This window comes from Lagopus leucura, unplaced genomic scaffold (assembly GCF_019238085.1).
Source record: "Lagopus leucura isolate 7727_CA_CO unplaced genomic scaffold, USGS_WTPT01 Super-Scaffold_100157, whole genome shotgun sequence".
Lineage (NCBI taxonomy): Eukaryota > Metazoa > Chordata > Aves > Galliformes > Phasianidae > Lagopus > Lagopus leucura.
This window is the reverse complement of record NW_024962334.1, coordinates 5,436,081-5,448,350: the sequence shown is the minus strand read 5'-3', so window position 1 is coordinate 5,448,350 and position 12,270 is coordinate 5,436,081. Positions and strand designations below refer to the sequence as shown.

The 12,270-nt window shown below is 40.3% G+C and overlaps 1 protein-coding gene across 3 annotated transcripts in view; it reads left to right on the top strand.

Moving 5' to 3' along the window:
* Positions 1-12,270, top strand: part of ELMO1 (engulfment and cell motility 1) — a 290,415-nt gene that overhangs the window by 259,899 nt on the left and 18,246 nt on the right. For all 3 annotated transcript variants that reach the window (XM_042888913.1, XM_042888914.1, XM_042888915.1), the window contains 2 exons: positions 2,834-2,997; positions 8,178-8,290. In XM_042888913.1, the coding sequence (XP_042744847.1) occupies positions 2,834-2,997; positions 8,178-8,290 (277 nt within the window). The remainder of the gene's footprint in view (positions 1-2,833; positions 2,998-8,177; positions 8,291-12,270) is intronic.

Sequence of the window (12,270 nt, the reverse complement as noted above, 5' to 3'; positions counted from 1 at the left end):
AACCACACATGAATGAGAGCACCCATGGTTGTGATTGAAGGACTATGTTTGCTTGCAACTCTAGTTTAGTGGTTTAGCAGCCAGTATGGCTGCTAATAATAATTAACTGTAATTAATGGTAAACTTTATAAGATATATTAACTGGCAGCAATTAGTAGTCATTGAAAAGAAGGCAGATAAAAGAGGATAAGGTAACTTTAGACATCCAACTCGTTGCTGGGCTTGTCAGTTTCTTTTCCATTTTTCCTTTAGCAAAGCTTCATCCATTGCCTTTCCTAAGCCATTTCGGGTATTAAAACAAGACCAAGAGAAATCAGTAAGAGCAAGCCACACATCTCGTTGGACAGTATTGTCATTCAGGTGTTAGGATTGTGGTTTCCAAAGTGTGACAGGATGTTTATCACACTTGGGTTGGTGTGATGTGGTGAGACTAAATGTAACCATTATGTAAGCAAGAGGAGTTCACCCTTCAGCTGGGAAAGTAGCTGATTCTCAGCTAATAAAGTGCTGTGAAATATTTGGCTGAATGTGGCCATGTGGCCACCGTCTGAGAACAGATGGTTCTCTATGTAAAAGACACACTGTATAGCTATAGAGTACTCAAGGTTTCTTCCTATCTTCAAACTAAGTTTCAGAAGACTTGCTCGGGCACACAGCAGTCTGTTCGATTTTTAGGAGTGAATTGACTGGAGCTCTTCTTTATCTGGGCCAGATTTCCAAGATTTACCAAGAGTAAGATCTTGCAAGGGTGCATGGAAATGTGGCAGTGGCATTTGTTGTCCAGCTGGGCAAACAGCTTTGTAAGAAAGATGTTGCTCTTAGAGGACATATCTAGGATGGATGTAGTCCCTGTAGGAGACTGTCTTCCATTTATTAACTGCTTACTTTCAGCTGTTGGACACAGTTTATGGATTACATCTAGGAAGGAAGTTACATCTCAGGAAGTAAAAATAGAAAGCATAGTGCAGACAATGAGAGTTAGGAGATTGAGGCAGCACATGTGAAGCAATGAAATATTCATATGTAAAGGTAAGTTTTCAGAATGAATAGGGAACCTCTGAGGGGCTGAGCTTCTGTTTTAAGATACAAGGTGAAGATGGAAGAAGAAAATGAAACAGTGCAGAAAAAGCTTTTGGCCTCTGTGTAGCAGTTAATTTTGGTCACATCTGCCTTGATTCCATCGGGGTGGTTACTGCTTCCTACTGCTTTCTAGCTGTTGGATTTGGGTGGGATGGGCCTTTCTAAAAGTGGCATTCTTCTTTCAGCCAGCTTCAGCGCAGCATCAGATGTTTCAAGATGTGCGATTTGCACCAGCACTGGGGAAAGGAAATGAGTCCAGAATTTGGAAAGAAACACAGTAATCTGTCATGTGAAACCACTTGAAATAAAGCCAAGCAATTCCCCTTAGTTAACTGTGTCTCAGCAGTTTTCTCTGATAAAATAATTAATATTCAGATTGGTGGCTGTTGCCCACCCATCCTTCATTCTTGTTGTTGGTTTGCATTGCTTATGACATTGCTTCAAAAGCAATCCTTTAATATCTGGGGCAAGTTGGTGTCTTCATTCTGACTAATGTTCTCTGCTAGCAAGTTCCCCTTCCTTCACTGTATATGATCATAAAGTGCCTGCAGTGTGGAGCTTTTGCAGGATCACCAAAGGGTTGAGATGAGAAGGGACCACTGGATTCACCTGGTCTAATCTCTGCTCAAGTTAAGACCCCCAGAGCAGGGTGCCCAGGACCATGTCTCTCTTATGAGACAATTTCCAGTTTCTTTATTGCTTCTTGGTCATCTTTATCATCTTGTTGGACTCCTTCCATCTTTCTCTTATACTGATGAGCCCAGAAGTGGACATACCAGTCTCTGTCCATTTGAGAAACCATAGAGATTCATTCATGTTGAACATGCTGAGTATTGAAACAAAATAGCTGCAAGGCAGAAGGGAGTGAGGGGACAGGATGAACTTAACAAATAATAATGTTCACAAGAACAGCCATATGGCCAGACTGTCCCTTCTCTCACTATGACAGCACTGAGGGAAGCAACAGGACACAGTCAGTGGCTTAACACATGGTCAGAAGAGCAGCTTTGAGGCTCAGCAGGGTAGTCACAAGGCCTGAAAATCTCTCTGCAGTGTGTCCAATGGGCAGCTAGACCCCGCAGCTTGTACACGTCACCTGTGTCGAGCTGGCAGAAGTCAGGATGTGCATCTGCACTCTTGGCTCCATAGGACGTCACAGCTTTGTCATGCTGCTAAGAAGTGTGTCGTGTACATGTATGTGTACCTGTCCCCATCATGACATGAGCATTAGCCCAGAAAAGCCACATTCTTGCTGACAAGAGCAAGGCCTGCAGAAAGAGCAGGATTTACAATCCTGTAACCAGAGGCTGTAGCTCTGCTGTTCAGGGAGAAAGCCAAATGGTGACTGACCCTCTCCCCACTGGCCCCCTGAAACAATAGTTTTCTCATTACAGAGCAAAAGAGCTTTTTCTGTAAGCTGCATTGTCCTGCCAGATGTTGAATCCTTGTCTGGTTATGCTATTGAGCAATTGACTTGAGAACCTGACAGCACTAACCAGCTTCTGCACCTATATACTGGCTCCAGGGACCTCCTCCCAGACTTAACATTGGTCTCAATTCCTCTACTTCCTCCTTTGCCCAAGCAGCACAGGAAAATTGGGAATGGGGTTTGCAGACTACTGGGGAATCTCTGCTTTGATGTCCAAGAACCCAATGCAAACTAGAAACCTTGCTGTGATACTGAACAGGATTTGAAACAAAAACACAGAAGATGTTAATGTGTGTTTTCTTTTCCTTTTCTTGTCAACCACAGGTTATGCAGGTAGTGAAAGAACAGATAATGAGAGCACTCACTACCAAGCCTAGCTCACTGGATCAGTTCAAGAGTAAGCTTCAGAATCTCAGTTACACAGAAATACTGAAAATACGCCAGTCTGAAAGAATGAACCAGGAAGATTTCCAGTCTCGTCCAATTCTGTAAGTACTGTCTTCTCTCCTAACCCATGTTTGCATCAGAGGATTAACAAATGCGATTGACATTTATGAGCTCTTCAGGGGGAACCTGAGGAAGTAGGCTGTCCAGGGAGCTGTGCTCAGAAAGTACAGCATCTGCTTGAAGTGTGTTTGATTTCTTCTGCTGGGAATCTCAACTTTTTCATTGAATTCAGTTAAATCAGATTCACCAAATTCCTACAGGGTCTCACATGGCTCATTTGTGTGAAACAGTGCTGTGACATTTCCTGTCTTTGTATACTTGTGCATATAAACCTGTTTTTGTTGTCAGTTTTGGCTTTTTTTTTTTTTTTAAACTTTGTCTTCTGTCCAAGGGACAAAAATTGCAATTGCTACTTCTCTGAGCCAGGCAAGATGTTCAGAATAAGAGGAGTCAATACATAGTGGCTCCAGAAAAGAGTGGGATTGTGTATTACTATCTTTCTTCAGGGCATTATCTTTGGTGTTAATGAAAAGCTATTATTTATTTGTAAATGATAACACTGTGGTAGCATGACAATGGGATTCTCATTTCCATGTTGTTTACTGCAAAGAATCAAATGCTAATCACCATCACAGCCCCTGCCTGCTGCTCAGAATGCCCTTTGTTCTGTTAGGTGAGAAATGTAGGCCATGCTTGGCTCTGGACCAGGGCTGAGCTAATGGCACAGGACAATCTCAGACTCCATGGTGCACGAAGGGATGGCAGGAACCTTTTGAGATCAGAGGAGAAATAGTGAGGATTCCAGAAATGTCAGTAGAAATGTCATGAAATCTTGACTATGTTTGAAGCATATTGGCTTGTAATTTTCCAGATCTCCATCACAAAGCAAAGCTATAGGGAAGGATTTGAACAGGATGTTTCAGAATTCTGATGTCAAATGCTCGTTTTGATTTGTTTCTGAAGGGTATAGATATATCTAAGTATGAGCTCTGGGGATGTCTTTATCCAGGGGCAGCAGGGCAACAGAGGAAGCATAAGCTAAGTTGAACTGCCCTTTAATCATACTGTTGTGGATCAAAGGGGAAATGCTTCTTTTATGTTTTCAGTGTTTTAGAAGATAGGACCTAATGCCCAATTAGAACTGATGTCACTTAATGCATCAATTAAACAGTTACAAATGGTTCCAGTCACTTTTGCATCATTATACTGCTCAAAATCCCCTGCCAAAATCCTCTGATCCTGTGCAGTGGATCAGAGCTGTTTAGTACTGCTAAGCTTGTCACCAAAGCTGCTCATTTTGCTTGCTTCTGCTGTGAGTCAACTGTTCAGCTATGGTACAGGTCAACTATCTGTATTCTCTTGCAGCCTTGCATTGCCTCATGAAACTGGCCAGTTGCCCTCTGCAAGCTCTTTATGTCCAGCATGGCTCTAGCTAGTTGCTGCCCTGGTTTGGAATTTCCTTCCCCCTGGTGACATGAAGGAAACAGTTAACACAGGTAGTTAAAGGAAACTAAAATGCTACCAGACTCATTTCAGATTCAGGACAAAGGCTAAGCCTAAAGGCTGTAAAGGCTGAGTGAATTGATAAGGTATTTCAGCAACCACAACTGCATTTGCAGAGATTTGACTCCATGAATTTGCATTTCGATTGCATCCACGATCACTCATTCTTGACAGTGAAAAGAAATGGTTCTTTCATTTTCCCCTTTGATTTGATTCTATATACTGAACTCTCTCAAATTGCATAGATGGCACAGTTGATAGAAGTACAGAATCATGGTCCCATTGTAGGGAGAGACTGTGAGTGAAGAGAGCAATCGTGGCTCTACTGTATATTTTAAAGCTTTACAGATATGCTAAAAGAGATTGTGCACAGCTGAATGTAAAGTCAGTGGGCCTTGTTTAATTCTGTGTGAGCATATGGCAGTCGGATGATGGTTTTTCCTGCCTTTAACATGACAGAAATCTTTCTTTTGCTGTTCTTTGTATAAGTACTGGTGGTTTGAGTTTTTTAAGCTGCCAGATCAAAGAAGTTTCAGTTAAGTTGGACTTGAGTGTAAGTTGGAAAGCGTTGCCTTAGATCCATGTAACTACAGCAACCTTGTTTTGTAAGTAATTGTTTCATCTGTAAGAGTACTGTTGTATTGTGCACCAGAGTTTCTTCAGATGAGGGAAAATATGAAATTCTTTAGAACAGAATGCATGCAAGAGCTTGGGTTCATTACTGATCATCCAAACAGCCATTCCACAAGGCTGTAAAATGTTACTGGTTCATTTTGAATGGCTATGACAGGGGATGTGTTCGGAGTCCTGAGATCTTCTTGATGCATTAAATGAGCAGAGATGGGGTAATACTGGATAAAATTGTGATGTCCATGTTGGAGGCTTGATGGTTAAGGGAGAGTTCATGTCAGTTACGGAGACATTGCTAGGCAATATTTGAGTGAAAATCAGCACGTACTGGGAAATAGAGGGAAGAAGGCAAGTGGATGCTTTTTGGCTTTTTATCTTGACAGATTTCTCTGCAGCGTTGAGGATTCGGTAATGCCTATTCTGAATGCATGAAGTGATTAGGAGAGCACATAGCTACCCACCAGAAAGATAAAAGGACAAAACCCATGAAAGCAGTCCTGGGATTAGTCTTCCATTACGTTTTAATGATTTAAATGACTACAGTATGCCCCATCCTGGAAGGAGAACAGCTGATAAGAAACAGTCTTAGTTATAAGCAGAAAAGGCAAAAGATAGGGGCAGGTAGAACTGGTGCTGAATTAAAGCTAGAATCATCTGTATAATTAAAAAAAAAAAAAGTTCAGTAATGTTCAGATTTGCAGATAATCCACGTCTGCTATTTTAAAAATATGTAAAATCCAAGTCTGTTATTTTAAAAATATGTAACTGATGTCAGCAGCCTGTAGTGCTGAGCCCAGTGAGATCAGAAAATTAGCGCTCGTATATTACTCCGTAGTTCCATCAGCCCTTCTGTCATGTCAGCCCACTGACTTTTGTCATTCTTACATCACAGGAACACAGTAGGAAGCTAACAGCAATTTTTAAAGCTACTGTCTCCTTCAGCTTTCCTAGTTTGTTCTTGCTCTTCACAAGGCACAGACTGTTCAGCTGATGTCATCTAAAGGAGCATAAATAATTTTTCCAAAAATATATTTGCATTTACAATCTTCCTTCAACTCTTTGTTCCTCTGTGTGCTGAAGCACGGGGACTGTAAAACTAAGGAAGGTACTACCTCTGAGCTTCACAGTCCTGAAGGCAAATTATGCACATGTGTAGAGGGGCTCTGGCACATCAGCAAGGAGGCAGAAGGCTCCCCTGCCTCCCTTTTTCATCCAGAAAATCTTAGACACTGAGGTACCATAGAGGGGATTGCTTCTTCGTTTTTGAATTGCTTAAAAATCTTCCTCCACTTTGTAAAGGGAAGATGGGACTTCAGAAGACATAAGAGGAAATACTGAGAGTAACTAGTGAGCTACTAATGTGCTAGATGACCCATTCGTTTTTGGATTTTTTTTCCATACTGTCTTAGAAACCTAATGTCTTTAGCACGTCTTTAATGATAGTAATCTGTTTTCTAAATTAGACTACTGAAACATCACAGAGATGTTTGTATCAATTTTGAATGCTTGCAGTCAGTCCAGCTGTATGCAGTCCGTACCTTGGACTGTCAGTCGTTGCCCTGTAGTTTGGCACTACTTTTCTCTGCCCCTGTTCCCAGCTCTTACCTGAGGAGTGGGGAAGCTCATCAGCTCAGAAAGGGAAGGCATCTGTTCAGTCACAGAATTCTTCTAATCACAGAATGTAACCATTCAGCACATTCCTACCTCAGTTCCCAATAAGAAAACAACATCTGAAAATTATCCTGAAGGACTAATTGTATGTTCCTGAGAGGTGGCCTGTTTCTATAGTTACAATGCTTACTTGATTTTTGGCCAGCTAGATTTTCACAGCATGTAAATATGCATCAGGTACTCCAACCATTTTGTTAGTACCTGGGAGAATTAGGACATTTCTGTTTCAAAGCCTCCATCTCTCTAAAAGAATTTCCAGTGGTTTCAGTGGGGTGTTGGCACATCAAAGTTGCCAGAGCCACATGAATGTGGAAATCAGCAGACGCTGAAGTCCCTAAGTGTTTAACAAGTGGACAGTTTTATTTTATCCATGGAATAGCACGGTTTTGTTTTCTTTTGATGATGATTACTGGAACATACTGCCACACAGAATGAGTTTTGGTGTTACCTAATGCATACAGCAATGTGGAATTACGGTTCTGACATGCTTCGTATTTTATAAGCCATCTACACATTTAGTTATTTTTTAAACCTTACTAGGCTTACTGTCAGCTTAATGTTTCAACCTGTCTTTTATATATTCCTAATGAATCTTAGTGAGGATATAACTGATTACTTCAGACATCTCTGATTCCATGTGATGATATATGAAATCAAATTTTAAATATTACATGCATACATTTTACACTTCGTTCTTGACACGTTGATTGCTTTTATCAAAGTAGAATGTAGAAAATGGGTTTTCTTAGGGGTATGTAATAATGCTTCTAAATGCACTGCTGTTTTTTGCACTGCTGGGCAGAGGTAAAGTTTGATCCTTGAGCAGTCCCCATCATGGGTTACTTTTCCACCAAGTTCTGTCAATAATGAATTAGTTGAATGGCATAAGCTCAATACCAGGAATACAGAGCTGGTCTTTGCTTTGCCTGATTAGCATTGTTCACTGTTGTTTGTTTGTTTGTTTTGTTTATTCAAAGTGTGTTTTAGCCTTCTTGTGTTGTCCTAAATAATAATGCTAGTAAAGTACACTAGCAGAGCATCATACAAGAAGAGGTGAGAGACCCTCAAATAAGCTTCACAGTGTTCCTGTGATGAAAGAGCATTATTTGCTGCAGAGAAAGCTTGTCAGTGCATTATAGCAAGTGTTATTTTTAGCTGTGTAAGCTAAGAAACAAGTAAGTTCCCTGAGTCATACACTGATGCTATAGCAGGGAGATGTCTAGAACAGAGATAGCCTGACTCCCATGCCCTTTTATAAGAAAGCAGTCTTATTCTGAAGCAGGTTAAATTCTGACCTGGGCATGCTTCTGAGTTGTCTCCTTTTTGGACATGAACATCTTGTGAGGCTCTTCGTTTCAGAGAGAAGAGGGTGGGTTTTGATTGAATCTCATAAGTGCTTTCTTCCTTCCTTCCCAAGGGAACTGAAAGAGAAGATTCAGCCTGAGATCTTAGAACTGATCAAGCAGCAACGTCTCAATCGACTTGTGGAGGGCACCTGCTTTAGGAAACTGAACAGTCGGCGTCGGCAAGGTACAGCTCAGACTGCCTGGTCTGGCTTTTTATTGTCACTTTTGTCTAAAAGTTGAGATGAGTACTGCTCCTACTGGCAAGATCCTTGGTTTTATTGCTGTCCTGACTGACTGCTTTTACCAGGGGGCATCTGAAAGCATCTCCTAGTTACAATTGTAGGATTTACTGTTTCACTGGAACTGGTTTGGGCTTCATCTGGAATTCAAGTCCAGCATTTGATCAAAATCTCAAACAGCAGTCTTGCATCCTGAACTAAGTATTTTCATTTCTGCTTCATGCCCAGACTTCTTGTTCTCTCTGAACCAAATCTCAGCCTATATTACTAATCAAACGGCAGATGTCCAAAATGTGTATACGAACTCATTTTACACCCTTCCCTCTAGTACTGCCTGTCCTTAGTTTTTGTTGTGTATTGCCATATACATTAAATATATTATAGTGTTTAAATATGCTTTCAAAAGCCACTTAGATCAGTAATTTGTGTACACTTGGATGAATAATGATTGACATGAGAAGATTATTTTCCCAATCCTATGAGTCATTGCTCAGTACTAGATTTACTGCTCATTTTAATACAGTCAAACCTTTATGGTTCTTTTTCCCCTCAGAGAGGAATACTTCTTTCTCAAAACAAAATAATGTGAACATAATGTAAATTCAACAGATTAATGAGAGGTTGTATCAAAAAAATTCCCTTTAGAACCTCTACTCTGTGGGGATAAGGATTGCTGTTTTCTTCCCCACTGCAAATGCGATGCAAAATAGAAAGTTACTTACCGCGGAAGATCAATATTTGCAACATTCAAATTAATTCTGGAAAACTGCTTTCCTCACAGAAGAAATAATCCCTGCAGTGCCTTAGTCCTAAGAAATAAGCAGGCAAATTTCCTTAATGTGCAGTGGTTATTTTGGAAATTTCTAAGCCTTTATCAAAGAGAGAAGTCACAGAAAATTATGATGCAGCTTTATACCTTCTCTGTCAAGACTGCAAGCCTCTGTGAAGCTCTTTGCACAGAGTTTAGTGAAAAAGCGTGAATATTCCACTGCAGCTTCTGTATAAATCTCATAGGGAGGCATATTTCCCCATAGAAGCATCTTCATGAGGTAAAAGTACCTAAAGTAATGCATAGTATTGTTCAGCTATCAGTAGCGAGGGGCTTTTTATTCTATTCCTTTCATACCCTTAATCCAAATGACTGAAATTCTAGGGAAGGAGCACAATCCTTGTAAATGTACTTGTTTTAGCACATCTCCAAGTTGAAAATAGACTATTTTATTTTAAATTGTTGTCAGTCCATGATTCATAGGATCAAAAACATTGGAGTATATAAATTGGTTCACCTTATTTGAGTGGACTTGAATTTAAAGGAAAATAAAATGAAAAAGAAGAAAATCAACTTGATCTTCTGGTCCACAGTTAAGAAGGCTGCTATGCATTATGCCTGGGAGCATATGGAACTATATGGGACATCAGATTAATTTATTTGATGTCATCTTTATTTCAGGGCTGAAAGGGTTCATGACTCTTTGGAAACAAAGAAAATGTGTAGTCATGCCTTGAAGAACTTGTGTATTTTCTCAGAAATATACAGTTGAGTTTTTTTTTTGTCAGATACACATGCCCATTTAGAAGGACATGATTCCACGTGCCTTAGAGTTGTGCATGCTTTGTGCTCGACTTCCTGTATGCTATATTCTCTGAAGCAAAAGTGTAAGGTATTACCTGGGAGGAAGAAGACACGATAGTCATTACTGTACAGTCTAATGAACAAGCAAAGAATGTTAAAGATAAACATGTTTGGCTTAGAACCCATTTAATTGTGAACTGTCCATTTTTACATATGTATGGTGCTTGGCATTGTCTGAAAGAGCAAATAATGACAGGTGGTCAAATAAGTCAAACAAGCTATTCTGAAATTGACTTTTGTCCCTCCGTGTCTCTTGTACCTCAAGCAGAGCAAGCTGTCAGACCAGCCCTCGTGGTGTCAGGAGCTAAAACATGACCAAAAGTGAACGGAAGGCCAGAGGTTTAGCAAGTGATGCTAAACATCAGGGTAGTCCAATTTTTGTATAATGTTCCTGAGTATTACGATAAAAAATGACACAAGCCACAAATTCCTGAGTGTGTCTTCTCTTAGCTTTACCCTGGCTCCTCATCTCGTGTACCCAACCAGCCCTTCAGTGTCTGTGCCCTGTGCTTGTTTAGAGGTCAGCAGGAGCCCCAGCACCTGCACTTTGCTCCAGCTCTTGCCACGGAGTATGGCTGTACAGTATCCAGCTTGACAAAACACAAATGGGAAACACTGGAACGCATCATGGTTTGCCTATTATGTAGCAAACTCCTTGTGTTCATGCTAAGATCAGGTAGTTGTTTTACTTCAGCATGTGTACCACTTCTTTTACCTTTCCTCTGATTCTTTTTTACACAGTAGTGCTGTGTAGACTACTTATGTCTACAGATTATACAAGAGGAACCTGAACATGTCCTGCACAGGAGAAGCTGAAAGCATTAAATTGCCTATTTAAAAAATAATTAACTGGCATTATTCCATGATAAAGACTGCAGAGCAAACTTCCATTTAGGCTGTTGTTTGAACATGCGGTAGGACACACATGGTTAGTCACATTAAGTTGAGACAATTGACTTACAAAAAAGAAACAAGCAGGGAACTTACAGCCTCTTATGGCCTTTTGAGAAGAGATGAAAAGACTTTCATACATACTTGGCACTGGAAAAGCACAGTCCAACAGGTCATTCTTCGTGGGGAGTGAGGCTGAAGGTTAGGCAGTGTGGTGTATGTAGTCTGTGCCTTTTGCATTTCAGAGCAGGATTATCATTCAGCAGGATTTCTCTGTAGTTGAAATTCAGAAATACCACTGTTGTCCCAGCAGGATCCTTGCCACTTTCAAAGAGTACACAGCCTTTGCCTTGCAACGTTTCACAGACAAACTGCAGCACTAACTCCTGTTTTTATTAGGCATTCTTAATCAGTAGGAAATGAAATAGTAAAATCTAGTCTTCCCTTCTGGTCATTTTTCAGTAGCATTTTGTGAAGCTCTGCAAATTCCCACTTTGTTCTTTGACTGTGGACATCAGCTGACAGACAGCCCTCTTTAGCCTTCTCCTTCCTGTGGTAATTCCTAAAAGAAAAAATGAAGACTAAAGCAAAAGCCTACAAAGCTCTTTATAACCCCAAAAGTTATTTTTTTCCAGTAGAGCTAAGCAGCAGATAAAGGCATTTTATTGATGATAATAGACACTTTTGTGGCTGTCATCCAGCATATTTGTAGTGAATGTCACTGGATGCACTCTTGGAAATAAATTCCCCTTTTAGCTTTATAAAGATTATAGAGAAATTGCATGTTATTGCAGTGGTTTTGCAGTTGAAGACAAGGTTTCTTTGACAGATTTTATTTGGAAGGGAAAACAAGCCCGGTGATACACACCATTATACTAAAAACACAAGGCAGCATATTTTTTAAGTAACCTGCAAAGAGAAAATGTAAAGCAAAAAAATCAAGCAAAGACAAGGTTTCCGTGTCATTAGGATAAGTTACTCCCAATTCTGAACGTGAGCATTTTGTCTTATTTTCTGCAAAAGGATCGTGCTTCTACTTTGGTCCATGCTCTGGAACCCCATAAAAAATAATATCCTCTGAGCATGTGATTTGCTGAGAGCAAATGGTGAACCAAGCCTGCCTCCAGCATCGCCCCAAGCTAATTAGCGGCCAGTCATTTTCAAGGCTTGCTGGTTTTTGTCTAACCAGTTAAGACCAGTTAGTGACAGCTGTCGATATGGTGAATATCTGAAAGAAACACAGCACAGCAAAAGAGAGAGGCTGAGTCCACACAGGTATTTAAAATCTACATGCAAATATGTGTTCTTTCCCTGACGTTAAAACATGTTCCTTTCACTAAATCTATGAACAGCCTTCATCTGGAGGAAAAAAAAAAAAGAAAAAAAAAAGCTTGTTTTTTT